This window comes from Myotis brandtii, unplaced genomic scaffold (assembly GCF_000412655.1).
Source record: "Myotis brandtii unplaced genomic scaffold, ASM41265v1 scaffold196, whole genome shotgun sequence".
Classification (NCBI taxonomy): domain Eukaryota; kingdom Metazoa; phylum Chordata; class Mammalia; order Chiroptera; family Vespertilionidae; genus Myotis; species Myotis brandtii.
This window is the reverse complement of record NW_005357311.1, coordinates 3,179,965-3,196,732: the sequence shown is the minus strand read 5'-3', so window position 1 is coordinate 3,196,732 and position 16,768 is coordinate 3,179,965. Positions and strand designations below refer to the sequence as shown.

The 16,768-nt window shown below is 40.8% G+C and overlaps 1 protein-coding gene across 1 annotated transcript in view; it reads left to right on the top strand.

Moving 5' to 3' along the window:
* Nucleotides 1–16,768, top strand: part of CCDC6 (coiled-coil domain containing 6) — a 107,757-nt gene that overhangs the window by 51,443 nt on the left and 39,546 nt on the right. The window contains exon 3 of the mRNA XM_014538716.1: nt 15,251–15,379. Coding sequence (XP_014394202.1) covers nt 15,320–15,379 — 60 coding nt within the window. The 5' untranslated portion in view covers nt 15,251–15,319. The remainder of the gene's footprint in view (nt 1–15,250; nt 15,380–16,768) is intronic.

The following is a 16,768-nucleotide window of genomic DNA, read 5'->3' as shown; positions in this document are numbered from 1 at the left end:
GAAAGGTCCCAGGTTCGATTCCGGTCAGGGGCATGTGCCTTGGCTGCGGGCACATCCCCAGTGGGAGGTGTGCAGGAGGCGGCTGATCGATGTTTCTCTCTCATTGATGTTTCTCTCTCATCGATGTTTCTAGCTCTCTGTCCCTCTCCCTTCCTCCCTGTGGAAAATCAATAAAATATATATTTTAAAAAAAGAATAAATAGGATATGGAGTTTTTATTATTTAACACAGCTTTTCCAAAATAGTGAGCAGAGCTAAAATTATCCCGGGAGGACCACTGTTATCACTCTGTCAGCAGGCTGTGACAGGTAGAAACATGCCCTTGTATTTTCTATTTCCTGGCATCACTAAATTTGGTTGACGTATATATTTTAGTGAGGTGATAATAAAAGGATATTCGAGGCTTTAAAAAAAACTTCCTAATTTTTTTCTTACCATCCAACATAGATTGTCTTATAAGAGAAGACCGGAATTCCGCTTTAGAATAGAAACTTTAGTGTTAAAACCGTATATGGTCCAGGCAACTTTTACTCAATCTTTGTTTTATTCTCATTTTTCTACCTGACTACTGAAGAAAGATACCGTTACAGTCTTGCAAAAAAATTATTTATTTATTTATATGGCCACTGTTGAAATGTGAAGAATAGGGATTCCGAGGCATTCATGTCTGGTAGAGATTTATGGCAGTTTCTCATGGACACATTTTGCTTATTCATGTGCATTCTGATTTTGAGGGGAAAAAATGAGGGAGAAGGTTAATTTGGCCTTTGACTGCATCACCTTGGTAGCGTTCGATGACTTATTCTTTATGTTGCTTCTAGCACTAAAGGGATGCAATTATAGTCTGTTGTTCTGAGTTGGGTGTGCAATCGGGCATCCTAATTTTTTAACACTCTCAGAAACATTCCTTGTTTTCAACTTTCATGGTTGTTAGTATTTGGAGTCTTTGACCAAAGTACATTATAAAGCCATCAGAACCGATGCAGATCACGCTCCTTCTCTCTGTACTCATCTTCAGTGTGAGTGCTTCTGTAGTGTGTAGTTTCTAATCAGCTTCTCAGTCACTGGTCACGACCCACCCACTTTCCAAGGACATTAAAATAAGATACTAAATAAGAATGAAAACGTGAGAGCTATGTGCCACAGAGAGGGGCATTAGTTATAGTAATACACATGGCATAAGAAAGTTTGAACTTAAAATGTAAGCTCTGAGTATCCTATAAATAAAGCTATAACCTGGAGAAATATTGTGATTTTTAAAAATAATTCCTATATCTAAAAAAAATAGTTTTACTTGGTCAGGAGAAAAGAAATGTCATATATTAAAAACTTAAATTTTTTCGAGGGGCATTGAATCTTTCTAAAGAGACTAATGATATATAAATTGAACAACACAATAAACTCTTTTTGCCAGAAGTGATATATCATGTGTAGTACTAGTCTTCATGTGGCCAAGTCTTAACAAAAGGCATAGTATGAAGGTGTGATTCTGTTGCTTGGGGAGCTCTAGGTGGGTCTTTGCTTGTTAGTGATCTAACTTGTAGTATCTGGACAAACGAATAGTCAGCATGTCTCCGAGATGATCTCTCATGAATCCCAGCTTCGTTCTTAGGAGGTACATATATAATAAAATACACGCATAAAATTTGCCATTTCTGAATGTATAATCCAGTGGTATTAAATACATTCACATGGTTGTGCAGCCATCCCACTATTCATCCCCAGAACTTTTCCAAACAAACTCTGTACCCATTAATAACTCCTCACTCCCCACTCCTGGTTCTTAGACTTTTCTGGGAAGCAGATGGGTGGCAGGGACTTTGGGGTTGAGGTCTGGGCCAAGTTCTAGAGCTATGTCTGTTCTGTGGCACCATAGGTGATCTCTCACTTAGACGTCGGGTCTCACTATGTGCCATTTTGTGGTAAAGACCTAAGAAGCCCTCTTCTGTCGCTGGCCAGTCGGAGAGATTGCAGGGAGGAGATCTGCAGGGAAGAAGGGCTGGCGGCCTATGTTGTCCCCCTCCCCCACCCCCCTCAGGATGCATTTCCTGTTTTCAGCCCGTCCTTGGTGGAAGGCTCACCGTTTCTGCCACCCAGTGTGGAAGGACCCATCTCCATCTGGAAGACCTTTAGCGTAATCGGTACCGACAGCCCTTCCCACTGTGTAATCATGTACTGTGGCTCTCTAGGATGGTTGCTTCTGGATAGGACTTTGCTGTGAAAAACCTGCTAAGAGCCACCGTACTGCAGGTGTGACTGATAGACACATGCGAACTGATCTGTTCACCGTGGAAGTATTGAGCATTTTTTCACCCAAAGGCCACTGAGAGGCTGTTTATAGAACAGTTTTGGTTTTGTCATCATGCTTTGGCTCTTGTCTCTCTTAGAGATTAGACATTGCTTTTATGTGCATTTCAAAGGAATTCTTTGGGCCTGAGAACAAAATTAGATTATTGCTATGGAGGAGACACCTTCCTTCCCATTGGCTGACTGAGCTGGTATCTAACACCTTTTAAAAACTCTAAGAGAGAGTCTCTTCAAGTGTAGATGAGAGGAAATCTCTTTGCCCTTTTAGAGGATCAAGTTTGGGAGGGAGCTTAAAGCACCTCCGAATATGTTAATGCTCCTGAAATAAACACACACACAAAAGAGAATATGCAGTTTTTCTCCCTTGCTTTTGTATATATCCAGTAGATAGACACAGAATTATATCTTCATTCTGAGAAAACTCTTATCTGAAAAATCTGTATCCTTCTGGGCCCAGACTGGGATTGGTTACCTGAGTGAGAAATTGTCCTATAAAGAACTTTCTTATACTTTTGGTAAATTCAGCACAAGCCTGCATCAGAACTAAATTCTGCCCTGGATATCTTTTTATTTTTTAATTGATTTCAGAGAGGAAGAGAGAGAGAGGGAGAGAGAAACACCAATGATGAGAGAAAATCATTGATCAGCTGCCTCCTGCACGCCCCCTACTGGGGATTGAGCCCACAACCCCGGGCATGTGCCCTTGACTGGAATCGAACCCAGACCCTTCAGCTCTCAGGCTGATGCTCTATCCATTGAGCCAAACTGCCTAGGGCATGCCCTGGATATTTTGAAAGAGAGGTTGCAGTTATAATTTGTAATTAAAATTTATAAGAAATGCTGCCTTAGCAAACTCTTCATCAGAATTTGATTTAGAACATGCATCCTATATAATAAAAGCCTAATATGCAAATAGACTGAACGGTGGAATGACTGGTTGCTATGATGCACACTGACCACCAGGCGGCACACTCTCAATGCAGGAGCTGCCCCCAGCCTGCAGGCCCCAGGCCAGTCAAGGTGGTTGCCAGAGGGGGTCGGGGCAGGGCTGGCGAGCGGGCGGCGCCAGGCTGGCCAAGGTGGGTGCCAGCAGGGACCCCCCAATCGCCCCGCCAATCGCCCCACAGATCAGCCCTGATTGCCAGCCAGGCCTAGGGATCCTACCCATGCACAAATTTCATGTACCAGGCCTCTAGTGTTTAAATAAAAAAGTCCAATGTACAGTATAGTAAGTGTAGACAACAATGTTGTATTATAACCATCAAACTTGTGAAGAGACTAGATCTTAATTATTCCTATTACAAAAAAGAAATGCTAATTATGTGATATGATAGAGGTAGTATCACATCAATGGCCTTCGTATTACAATATATAAATGTATCAAATCAATATGTTGTACACCTTACATTTACACAGTGTTATATGTCAAATATATATATATTTTAAGAAGTCTGAAAAGCCATTCTCCAAATGTTACTTGTACTTCTATTTGGGTGCTGAACAGAGAGATGATTCAGGTCCCACACAGGATGGAGTGGGATGCTACAAGATTTCATCACACTACTCAGAATGATATGCAATTTAAAACTTATACATTGCTTATTTCTGGAGTTTTCCACTTAATATTTTTGGACCACAGTTAACTGCAGATAACAATGGGAAGTAAGATTGCAGATAAAGGGGATTACTGTATCTTTTTAAATTTTTAATTTCTTTGTTAATCCTCACCAAAGGATATTTTCCCATTGATTTTTAGAGTGAGTGGAAGGGAAAGGGAGAGACAGGGAGAAACATTGATGTGAGAGAGACACATCAATTGGTTGCCACCTGCATGCACCCTTACCAGGACCAGGTAACCTGCAACCAAGGTACATGCCCTTGACCGGAATCAAACCCGGGACCCTTCATTCCATGGGCCAGTGCTCAATCCACTGAGCCAAACCGGCTAGGGCTTATGTTATTTTCTAATGAGGAAACTTAAAAATTCTGATGCTTGTTTCATCCTTACTTTTTGAAACTTCCTCCTGTGTCACTGACTTTGAGAGCTCAGAGTCTTTCTATGATAGTTGCATCTGTTTGTCATGGACAGCAATTCACGGAAGCTCCCTGCAGAGTCAGGCTCATTTGCAGGTGATAGGAGATTCTAGACTGCCCAGATAGTTAATAGCGACTGTACATAGAAAACTCTAATGATTAGTTTAACTGTCTTATCATTCTTGATATGATTCATTCCACTGGCTTAAAACTTTTTTATTTTATTTTATTCCTAATTCCCCTGGCTGTTAACCATCAGTCACCATTGCCACCTGGAAGACCTGTCATTGCTGAGATTAATTATGGTTTTAGCATGTGTGGATTTTCTCACTTGCTTTTTATGTAAGCCTGATACATCAAGTTCACTTCCTGCTCTCTGGGAAACCCTGTTCAGTTGTTGCCTGCACCCTTCTCAACCATACCACTGCCAGAATTAGTGAATACTTTTTTCTTTTTTTAAAACCCTGAAACAGGATTGAGATCAGAAGAGTACTGAGTATTACATATATCTCCGATTCTTTTCAATAGGATCCAACTTTGAAATTCAGACCTTAGAATAATAAATAGGTTTGTAGTATTGTAATTTTGATTCTCGTTTGAAATTGGATCTTGTCCTCAGAAAATAATGCCACTATAGCTGTAATAGAAATTATGATATTTGTGTCCTTTTGAGGGGGCACATTCTTATTGATCATGGGAAGTTCTTAAGAGTAAAAGTTCTCTGGGTCTGTTGTTACGTGGCGTGGCTTATTTTTATTACCATTAGCTTGATCCCTGAGGTTAGAATGCCTCCTGGGATTAAAGTAGTTGAAGTTTCCTAGCATCTATGGAAAGATGATATGCAGAAGAAAGGAAGGAAGTTGGGCAGAAACCACTGCTGAAGCTGCCTCTGCCAAGTGATTGATAGCTGAGCAGTTCAGAAAGATATCATGCAGCGCATTATTCTTTCATCTCTGTTAGCACAGGAATAAAACCTGGGAGGAAGAATTTTAACAAGTCCCCAAACCTGCCTGTTTAGCTAGACAAAGGCTTACCAAACTTCATTTGCCTTCTCCCTCTCCCCCCTAAATTCCCTAGTAGTTTCTCCTTCCAATACCATCTTAATGAATTCGGTCTTCTGGAGTGGATGCTTCCCTGACTCCAGGAAGGCTGTGTCTCCGGGTAGCCGGCATGTGTCTGCAGGTATGAGAAGTGAGTGCAGACTCCCAATACCATTCTTTTCCGTCATGTACTAGTACCCCAGAATCTGAGGCAGCTTTTTCCCCCTCCAAGTTACCGAGGTTATTAAGATGACAATGAAGTGACTTTGTGCAGGCAGTAAAGTCAGGTCAGGGAGACGTGTATGTGTGTAATTCTGTTCATTTCAAGGGCACCTGGGCTAAGACTGTCATTGCATCCATTTAGATGAAAACTTGGTTCTCCCGACGGCAGGGAGAAGAGACCTTGAAATGTCTTCTTCATTAAGGTGGCTAAACCAATGGTCCTTTTGGTTTTTAGTTTTTTAGGGCTACCATTGCTGGTCAAAAAAAAATGCTCTCACCTAATAGCTTAGGAAACAGCTGGGGCTAAATTGTGGGGGTTTTTTATTCCTTCTTTTTTTATTCATCCCAAATTATCTGACCCTCAGCTTTGTTCCTTGTTTCTGTTCATGGAGCAGGGAGTTTATGCATCAAATTCATGATACATCTGCCAAGAGCTCCCGGGATATTTTTAATGCATTTCAAATGCTGCAACCACCAGAGTCCAAATTATAAACCAGAATTTTCCTGTCAGTTGCATGCCAGAAGTTTCTCTGTCCTACATAATGTGTATTATGATTAGAAAGGACGGGACCTTGATGCACTCCTTTATAGTCTTAAGAGATCATTGAGTTTCTTTCAAAGTGTGTGTATGTGTATTGACATTGTGGTTAGATTTGATATACCAGCACGATTCCCAAAAATGTAAGGGCAAGAGGAAGGACTTAGAAGCTTCTTATGCCAACTTCCTGACAATATGTGAGAAAATGCAGGCAGAGAGAAATCAACAGTAAAAGGAAAGTGAAGTAAAAATAATTCGATGAAGCTGGGCATGAGAGGTTGAATTGGAGTAGCGGTGAGCATTTTATTTCTAGTTGAAAAGGTGAGTCTGGGTTATTGAAGGATACATCCATGTCCTTCAGGAACTAGAAACATTTTTCAAATGCTTTAAAAACTTTGCATTTATAAATGTTGCAATGTTTTGCATTTTTTGGGTCAGTTCATTTTCAAACTATGAATTTTTTCTCTGGGCAAAGCACTCTCTATTTCTTGGAAAAAGAAACTGCTAGTTTGTATGAAATGGATTTTCAGGGCAGTAGGTTAACTCCAGAGCCTAAATGACTTCTTTATCTTATTTGTGGAGCATCATTTTCTAACCTTTCTAACCAGGTTTCTGTGAAGGTATTACTACCTTAAGCAGCATCATACTATTGGAAATCCAGGAAACTCAAACTTAGCCCTTTAGGTATTCTGAGTGGATGGGAAGTCTGATGTTCTAGTGGAGCCATCTGCTCAGAAGTGAAGGCTTGACACTAGTCCTTGGTGTTGACAATACTGACAAGGAAATAACATTTAAAAAATAATCAGTTTTCTGGAAGGACCTAGCTATTTTTCTTCCTTGAAAAAGTTACTTGTGCCTTCCTCTCTAGAAAATGACAGATTTGATAATTCAGACAAACCTCACTGAAGATGAATAAAAGCTAAACAAAATGCTTTGAAATTTTTATTTGAAAGAACTAACAAGGTAGTGAAGAACTGTTGGTCTGGGGAGGATGGGAATTGAGAGAAGACCCTAGCACTCAGGGTGGCTTTTGTACTGAGAGCATTTGCTATTCATTAAGAAACAGCTGAGAAACTTGAGTTGTGCTTTTGGTAGTTGTGAGGGGCTGGTGTTACTGAAGTCAGATCTTGCGGCTGGCCAGGGGTGGAGACAAGGATAAATCGCCCCACTTCAAGCTGGAGTCTTGAAGAGCTATGCCTTCAGGATAAGAGCGTACCAGTTTTGCATCATCTGGGGAAGCCAGAGAACATGAAGCTTTGGTTTAGGATTAAGGTAGTTCCAAACTGGATGGTGCCTGGCAAAAGAGAATGGAATTTTCTGGAGGAAGAGACCATCATCTTAGGCCACAAAATTTCAACTGCGTTGTCCAACACACAAGGAGAACCAGGCAGATGGAGATAGGAGATTTCACGAATGATAAACCAGTAGAAAGAACACAACAGAAATGAACTTGACAGATACTTTGGATATTGGATTTATCAGACATTGACTACTGAGCTTATTACATTCAAAGAAATAAAAGCCAAGCTTGAAATCTTTGTTAGGAAACTGGAAACATCACAACATTTTTTTTACATTTAAAAGGTAAGTTAATAGCCTGTGAATAACAATGACAATACATTTGAAGTTTTAGATAAAATGGACAAAATTCTTGGAAAAACATAACTTTCTACAACTGAATGAGGAAGAAATAGAAAACGAGTTTTTAACCTGTTAGAGAAATTGAATCATTGATCAACAGACTTCCTAGAAAAAGAATTTCAGACTTAAATGGTTTCACTAAGACATGTACCAAACATTCAAGGATGAAATCATTTTAATCTTCTGTAAACTCTAAAGTTAAAAAAAAAAAAGATTCCCCGCTTATTTTAAGGCTAACATAACCATAATGCTCCAACTTAAGTACAGTTCAAGAAAGGCAAATTACAGTGAAATATCAATCTTAAATAAAGCAAAAATCTTAAATAAAATATAAGGAAAATGAATTCAACAGCATATTGAAAGGATAATGCATTGTGGCCAGTTGCATTTATATAAGGAATGCAAGGTTAATGGAAAATTTGTAAGTGTAATTGGCCATATTCACAGACTCAAAAGAAAAAATCATGATCATATTCATGCATGGAGCAAAGGGACTTGATAATATGTAATAACTCATGATAAAATCCTAGTGAACTAAGAATAGAAGTTAAATGTATTAGTGTCTGCAAAAAGACTATCAAATATTGTGTTTAATTATGACAGTTTAACATTTTTCCCTTTAAAGTCAAGAACAAGATAAGGATGCCTGCTGTATTTACTTCTGTTCATCATTATAGTTCGTAGTCAGTACAGAAAGGCAAGAAAAAGATAAAAGATACAAGGATTGAAAAGGGGAATTAAGACAGCCACTTATTTATGATTGGGTAATTGAAAAATCTTGAACTTACAGGTAAATAATTAGAATTGAGTTGGGTTTTTTTCCACATAAAATGTATTTCTGTATTCAGCAATAACTAGTTCATGTGAAAACTTAAAAGATAGCTTCAAAAACTATGAGAATATATTCAGTGCTGCAGAAAAAAATTAGGACACTGTAAGGACAGGTAAGGAGCTGTTGAAATTTTAAGTTAGTCATTCAGGTAGTATCAGCAAAATCGTGGGAAGGAGGGAGATAATCATGTGGATTTCTGAGGGAAGAGCATTACAGCCAAAGAGAACAACTTCCTAAAGCCTTGAAGTGGGTGTGAGCAAGACAGGATCAAGGAAGACTTAGAGGTTTTGGCTTCGACGACTAGAATTATGTCAGATGGGAAAGACAGCAAGTGTAGAGCAGACTTGAAGTGAGAAGAAGTGAGAAGGTCAGAAGTTTAGTCAAGACGTCTGCACATCCAAGTGGAGATAACAGATAAGCAGCTGGACAGAGGTTCTCAACAGAGAAGCCTGGGCTACACATCCAAATTTGGGAGTGTTTCCTAGAGAAGACAACCAAAGAGATATCATAGGAAGTCACGTAAAGAGAACACAAGGACACACCAGAGTGGGGGAAGATAATTGCAGCATATATAACTGACACAAAACTACAAACCAATAAGAAAACCCAGAAGAAAACGGCAAGAGCTTTCAACAGGCTCTTCACACAATAAGCAGCCAGTGGTCAGTAAACAAATGAGAAAGCACGCAACCCCATTAGTAATCGGGGAAAGGTGAGAGTAAGCACAAGACATTACTAGAGAATTCTCATGCACCGCCCTCAGAGAATGGAAATGGTTACAGCCATGGTGAAAACACTTTGCCATTACCTCACTGTGACCCGGCAGTTCCACTCCTGGATATATTTCATAATGTGTGCACATGTGCACCAGATGTGGAGCAGAGTGTTCTTTGTGGCATTGTTCTTAACAGTGAAAAACTAGAAATGCCCCACATGCCCATCATTCATAGAGTGGATAGATTGTTTATGCTCACCAGTGGGATTAAGGTCATAAAAACAGAAGTCACAATTACACTGAGGAACATGGGTGAATGAAATCACAAGTTCAGTTAGCAGAAGAAGGTAGGCAAAAAATACAAAATCAAGCAAAACTAATGTTTAGAAGTAAATAGGCAGTAACATTTCTTTTAAGAAAAAAAGATGCAAGGAAGCAAATACCTGAAGAATCAGTAGAGTGATTACCACTAGTTGATGTTGGTCTGTGATCAGGAAGGGACACATGAGGCTTTGGAGGAGCTGGCAATGTTATATTCCTTTATATGGGTGATGGTCACCTGAGGATGCTCTATTCATACACTAATGGTATTGTTTGTAGTTGCCTAGTTGTGCTCATTTTGAGGCTGAATCTAGGAGAAAACAGCTCGTAGGAAGTGGAGATATTATTATTCATCTAATCGGTGTTTGCATAGATAAGTTGTTCTCTAGGTGCTCTGGAGTAGAATTGAGTAAGTCCTGGTCAGTGCCCTTCACAGAGCTATAAAGGTGATTGAGAATGCACCCCGGTGCTCGAGGGTGCCAACACACATGGGGTAAGGGCAAAGGCTTTGAAGCTAGAGACCTAGGCTTTAACCCCAAATCTACCCCTTACCAGCTGTGTGACTTTAGGCAAGTTACCTTACCTCTCTAACCTGTGGTTTCATCCTTTGTAAAGTACAGACGATAGTATCTACCGTAGAATATGGCGGTTTAGTGTATTGACGTACATAAAGTGCTTGGTACATAGTAACTAATGCCTTGCAGTGTTGACCGCTTTTAGAAGTAGCTAATAGAAAGGATGTGAAAAACACAATGAACTAGGCATTAAAATACACCAAGTACACTGTGTGCCTGTCACAGCTTAAAGGAGGGGGAGTCTTCCTTGTGCTAGGGTGTGTGGGAAGACACTGGAAGATGTCTTTTGAGCCATTCCCCGGTTTCAGTAAGTTTAAGGAGAGAGAGAGACTCAGGGACGCTAGGCGGAGGGCACAGAGGGCACCAGGGGCAGGAAGTGTGCAAGAGCTCGCATTAGAGGGGTCCAGTGTGACCAGCCTGGTGGGTTTCATGTTAAAACCTTGTAAGCTTTGCCTTTGCCGGCCGTTGCTACCACTCCGTGTGCTTAGACCCATTCATTTTTTGTTTGCTAGATGCCTAGACTCTGAAGGCATTTATGTTTACAAACCTTCCTTAGACTGTCAAAGGGGCTGGGTGTGAAAATAGCACGAGAAAAGTATGGGAAACTTACGTGGAGGGACTTGAACGCCATGCTAACGAGTTAAGTCCCCGGGAGCCATGGAAGGGTTTTGAGCAGGGTGTTGAAGTAACAGGGTTTGTCTGCTCAGATGACCTGGGAGATCTGTTAGGAGGCTTTGACTGGCCCAGTGAAGAGGAACCAAAGACCTGAACTAGACTGGGGCACAAGCTCAGAAAGAAGAGGGCGTGTTTGACAGCTGTTACAGAGGCTGACTTAAGGGCATTGGGTAACTGAAGCGACCTGAGGTGTTGACTGAGAATAATGGTTCCAGTAACAGAAGGGGGAGGAGGTGGGAATCAGTGTGGGCATGGGAGGCATTAAGTGGTGATGTTCTCCCCGTTTGAGGTGGGAGGCTGACTCTCTGCTCAGGCTGCTCAGTTCAGCAGTTGTGAAAAGTTGGATTTTGAGAGACTCAGTGTTCCGAGCCTCTTTGAACTCTTCTTCAAAGCTCATGTTAATAACGTGATAATTGTTGACAGTCCAGTGACTTAATGCAGTTATTGTCTTATGGTGGCCTTTACGTTGCCTAAAGCAGATGGTTGTGGGACTGTGGTGAGTACACAAGAGAGAAATATGAGTGTTGATGAGTGAAAACAGAGGCAGGGGCATCTTGAGTGTATTTTCAAGTTGCATTGAGGAAGCTGGGTCCTGGGGCTGGTGGCCGGAATGCTCGACTCACTTGGCCGGGGCTGGATTAGCAACAGGCCCAGATTTGCAAACACATGTCGCCCAGCCCACCTGCATGTGCACCTATGGTGCGTCTCTCAGGTGAACGATTTTCAGTGCCTCTACCTGCGAGAGAGAATTTTGCCCAGAATAAATGTAGTGAAGCGTTCCTGACTCACTTATATAAGAGGACTGGATCACAGAAAGGTCACCAGAGAGCCTTGGCAAATGATATGACAACAATTATTGAAAACTGAATGGTTGCTTACAGTTAGCCTGTTTCAGGTCAAATTAACGCTATATTTGTATTTTTTAAATGGGCTGGAAATTTGCTTTGGGACTCCACACATGGAATCAGATATAATAAGAAAATGCTCACGTTTCAGCAGTACTTGGAATTTTACAGATTTAGAGTTATAACTTTGCCTGTGACTTTTTCAGTTAATGTTGATAGATTTTTCATGCTGATTCCTAAGGAACAAATCTTTATATAATCCTAATTCCAGTGAAAATGTACTGCGCCTCGATGGATCATCTGTTATGTAATGTGACTTCAGTTTCACAGGGCTGCCTTTTTCGTTAATGTTAACAATATATTGCACACAGAAGGCTATTCCATAATGTTTGAGATTTACTTTATAAAAAGTGCACTTACAGAAAATTCTGAGTTTGAAAAATAACTTAATATACCTAAGCAAGCATTTTGCTTTAGGTATATTTAAGGCAAACACATGAGCTGTATTTTAAACACATTAATAGAATGTGCTTGACTATGTACTTCTTAGTTTGAATTCTTTTTGTTCTACTTCAGGATGTTTTGACCTTCTTGGGAGATTTAAAATTGCTCATAAAAGCATTAAGACTTTGATTAGAAATTGAAAATCATGCGTTGAGTTTTATGCCCATATTGAAGATGCTACTCTGAGATGAAACAGGAGTTTATTTCTGATAGTCTTGGGCCAGCTCAACCAGGCTTCCGTTTAGGGTTTGTGTTTGTAGTGTCATGAGCTACAGCTTTAAAATAGGTGAATTCAGGGTATTGGTTTAAGCCCTATGGGGCCAAATGGTTTGAATTTGCATGGTATCTATTTAAAACACAAACAATTTCTGAATTTTTCTCGTGCAAACTGTAATGAGGCAAACTCCATGGTTATTAGTTTCCTCAAGAATCCTTCCCCCGTCTTGTTCATCTTAACTCTCATCTCGTGGATTTTTGGAGGGGAGGGGGTTGTTTCTGTGTTTCTCTGTTTCTGTTTTTATTGCTGGATTCTTTGTTTCAAGGAAGAAGCATATTTTCTGTTCCCAGTGTTCTATGCAGAAACTTTATGCCCTGCTTTTGCATTGCATGTCACCTGAGAGATGGCAGAACACAGCAGGCAGCAAAGCTGTTAGTTTCATCTGTCTTTTGGGGAAGATGAAAACTGAGTTTTTGGCAAACAGATCTCAGGGTGACTTGATATTTTCCAAATGGGTTAGTGTAACCCAGGGACCTAACTTGAGTTCTGGTAACGACAGCTTTACCGTCCAATTTTCCTTGGAGTATAGCTTTTGAGAGTGAAAAACCTCTTAAAATGGAGAGCTTTTACAGATTTATTAATCAGATATTGATAGAATTACACCATCTGTCCCAATATGAATATTTTCCAGTAAGCCAATGAGAACCTTCTCTTTTTTAAGATTAATATTGGTGGGGAAGAGATTTTCCAACTTTAGATTGCATCCTTTATTGTGTTAATTTCCCCCAGGACCAAAGCCTAACCTTAATAAAGGATTGGGGGGGGGGGGGGGAGAGGTTCTTTCAAATAAAAATAGCAGCAATTGAAAACATATTGGCGGAAACCACAGCTTTAACAAAAAAGCTTTAGCAAATGATTTAAAGGTTGTAAAGTTCATTTTTCTAAAACCAGTAGATATCATTTAAGCTTAGTGTTGATAAACTATTTTAGGGTAAGGATAATACCTCAACTATAGCATAATATCCACAGATAGATGTCCCCATTTTGCTGTTCGTTTATTTTTTTCCTCGTAAGTCATATTTTTCCCATTTGGACCTTTTGTGTCTGAAATGCCAGGAACTCTTCTTGTTCATTGTCCATTCTTCTTAGTTCTTTTAATTACTGCTTGATCTTGCAGAACCTGAGTTGTAAAGAGCTGGCTAAAAATAGACTTGTCACTGTAAGCACCTTCTCACGTCTGCTTTTTTCTGGGTCCCTGCAAGGTTGACCAGCTTTTTCTTTTTCTTTTTCTTTTTTTTTTTTTAGTTGCATATCAAAAACAGTTGGAGGAATAACAGCATCTGTGTAGTCAACATTTCCAGCGTTAGAAGATGATGTTGGATTTTAACCTTTTTTCTTTTTCCCACCAAATCTGTGCGTTCAGAGCAGTGGGAATTGTCAGAGGTGGGCAGGGTCAGGTAGCATGTAGAGGCTGATCAGGTCCTGGTGAGCCTGCGCTGTTGTCCATGCACCCTCTGCAGGGTTTACAAAGAGACACGGCACCCCCTGGGCGAGCCTGCGGGGCATCATTTTCTGTGCTTAATCATTTGACTTGCCAACGCCAAGGGTGCACTAAGGCATGAGTGGGTGGAGGAGTCTAGAGTCGACCCGTCTTAGGGGTTTGCTCAGGATCCAGCGGGGGAACACCCGTTTGGTGTTCAGAGTTGGGTTTCGGTTCCAGGTTCTGCTGCTTTCTAGCTGAATTGCCTTGGTCCAGGAACCTTGTTGTGACATAAAAGGTGGGGGTGATCATGCCTGCCTAATGCATGTAACGCATGTAAGGCCTGGGATGCAGCGTCTGTGCAAAGAAATGCATTTGAAGGGAAAACGAGGGAGCAGGGTCATCTTAAACCAAATAAAGCGGGAGTTGCTTCATTGTGTTTCAATATCTTTTACTTAACCTCCCCTGGGTTCTGAACGCAGCAGGCCCTTGCGCACTGTTTCTTCCAATCCCTGCCATGGACCAGCAACCCCCCACTTGAGAATGTCCAACGAGCGCACGGTGACTGTTGAAAACCCCACTTGTCTTGTGTCCACTGGGTTTCTGTTACTCCTTTTTGAAGGTTGGAGTAAATTATTTTTTTTTTGTATTTTCTCTTCCAGCTTATTTAATTGCATAAATAAGAGGCTTTCCCCCTCTTGGTTTTTAAGAAAGATGGTAGGAGGTGTGATGTATGATCTCATTATAGGAAGATAATGAATTATTTTTGCCAAAGCATGTTCTCTAGTACATTGGGAAACAGCATCCAGAATAATTTAGTAAGTATGTGTTGTGATTGTAACATTTATTTCCTCACTACACACATTATGTAACTCTGAGTAAACTCTGTAATTCATTTACTGACAGTACAAAATTTCTTTTTTAATTTATTAATTTTTATGCCTATGGTTATATGTTAAAAAGTAAGTTGCCTTCCTTCCTCATTCCCTAGCCTCCCAGTTCCTCTCTACAGAGGCAACCACTTATGTTTTTTAAAATTGAAATCCATGTAATCATGGTTTGATGCTCATAATGTATTTGTCCTTTCATCTCTCGGCCTTTGGTTAAGATCGAGTGCCTGTGTGTGTGTGCGCGCAGTGTAATTGCTGGTTCTAAGTTAGGGGACCAGCGAGCAGCAGTTACTAGGCACATGTTGGCATATATGAGCAGAGGTGAGCAGCGTCGCTCTTGCGGTGATGTCTCTCCGTGTAACCAGCCTCTGGAGCCGGGGTTTCCACAGTGTCTGTGTGTGTTTCACTTTCCAGTTGCAGCATGAGAAAGCCGAACTGGAACAGCACCTCGAGCAGGAGCAGGAATTCCAGGTCAACAAACTGATGAAGAAAATCAAGAAGCTGGAGAACGATACCATTTCTAAGCAGCTGACCTTAGAGCAGGTAAGCATTGAAAGCTCTCGCCACACATTTCCCCCCTCACGGCACCCACTGTTCTTTCAAGCCTGAGGGTGCCATGAGGACTTTCAGGGAAGAACATTTCTCAGCTCTTCTTCCCACGGGGAGACTTCGTTTCTGAAGGAAGCACTGAAGGTCTGCACAGCACCTGCTCCCTCTCACGCACACTTTCTCTTTCTCTAACCGCAGTGAATAAACCTTGAGGAGATGTTGTGTTGTTCTGATTGACAGGCAGGAAACGTTAGGTTCCTATTTGCAAAGGGGGAAGAATGTGTTTTTAACCGCAGGATAGTTTCTGTGAAAGTTCCCGAGACAGTGTTGCTTCTATTTCAAGGGTTTTTCAGAACAAATGTTAGCTTTTTTTTGTTTGTTTGTTTGTTTGTTTTAATTACTAGCAACCATATATGAACTCTGTCTTCTCCCACCTAGATTTGTGGGTTCAGATATGCAATCAGAGTCTCGGTTGCACACCTGATTCAGCCACTAACTAGTTGTATGGCCTTGAATTAACTTCATTTCTCTGGCCCAAGTTTTCCATTTGTAAACAGAGAAGGACAAACTAAATTCAGGAATGCTAAGCTCAGAAAGGTGCAGAAGGAAGACAGGAACAGTGCACAATCCCTTTGTCTATTGCCCTTGGCAGACGTTGGTATTTGGTTGAGCCCTTGCCTGAGGAGTCCAGACTGGCTCTTAGACTCCAGCACGTAGAACTGTGGGCAGCGGTGATTGGTCCACACAGGTTGGTGTGTCAGACAAAGTTACCTGTCAGTCCCTGGCCTACATCCTCCTTCATGCTTTCCCCACTGTAGTGTCCTGAAATTTTATTTCCCCTGAGACAAATAAGAGGCTGATCACAGTGTCTGTTATCTGGTTTCCATGTAAAATTCAGTATATTGATTAACACCTTCCAGCTCTTTGTAATATGGATCCCGATTGCCAGTTTGATGATTTGTCTAACCCTTTCATGCAAAGTTGTCTGATTTATCCCATCTCTAGGCTCTCTGTGTGTATCTTTCTGTGTATCCATGCTGACTGGTTCTTAAATCACCCTCAGAACCGCACTAGCTTCTTCATTATGCCTGCGAATGAATGGTGATGGGAACGCGAGGTTTGAGAAGTCAGGGTTTGTTTGAAACTTACCTAGCTGACTTTGCATGTTATTCTTGACCCTACCTATATGTCAGAAGTAAGAATGTGACTGGGTTTTCCAAGACGATGAATAATGGCCCTAAAAATATTTTCTCTATCCCTTTCAGATAAAAGGAAAAAAAAGTTCCAGTCCCAAGGTTTTGCTATTTTATACGTATTCAGAGTAATCTATTTTTACCACTTACCTTCAGAATTCAGGTGCAATATCTAAATTTAAAAGGGTCC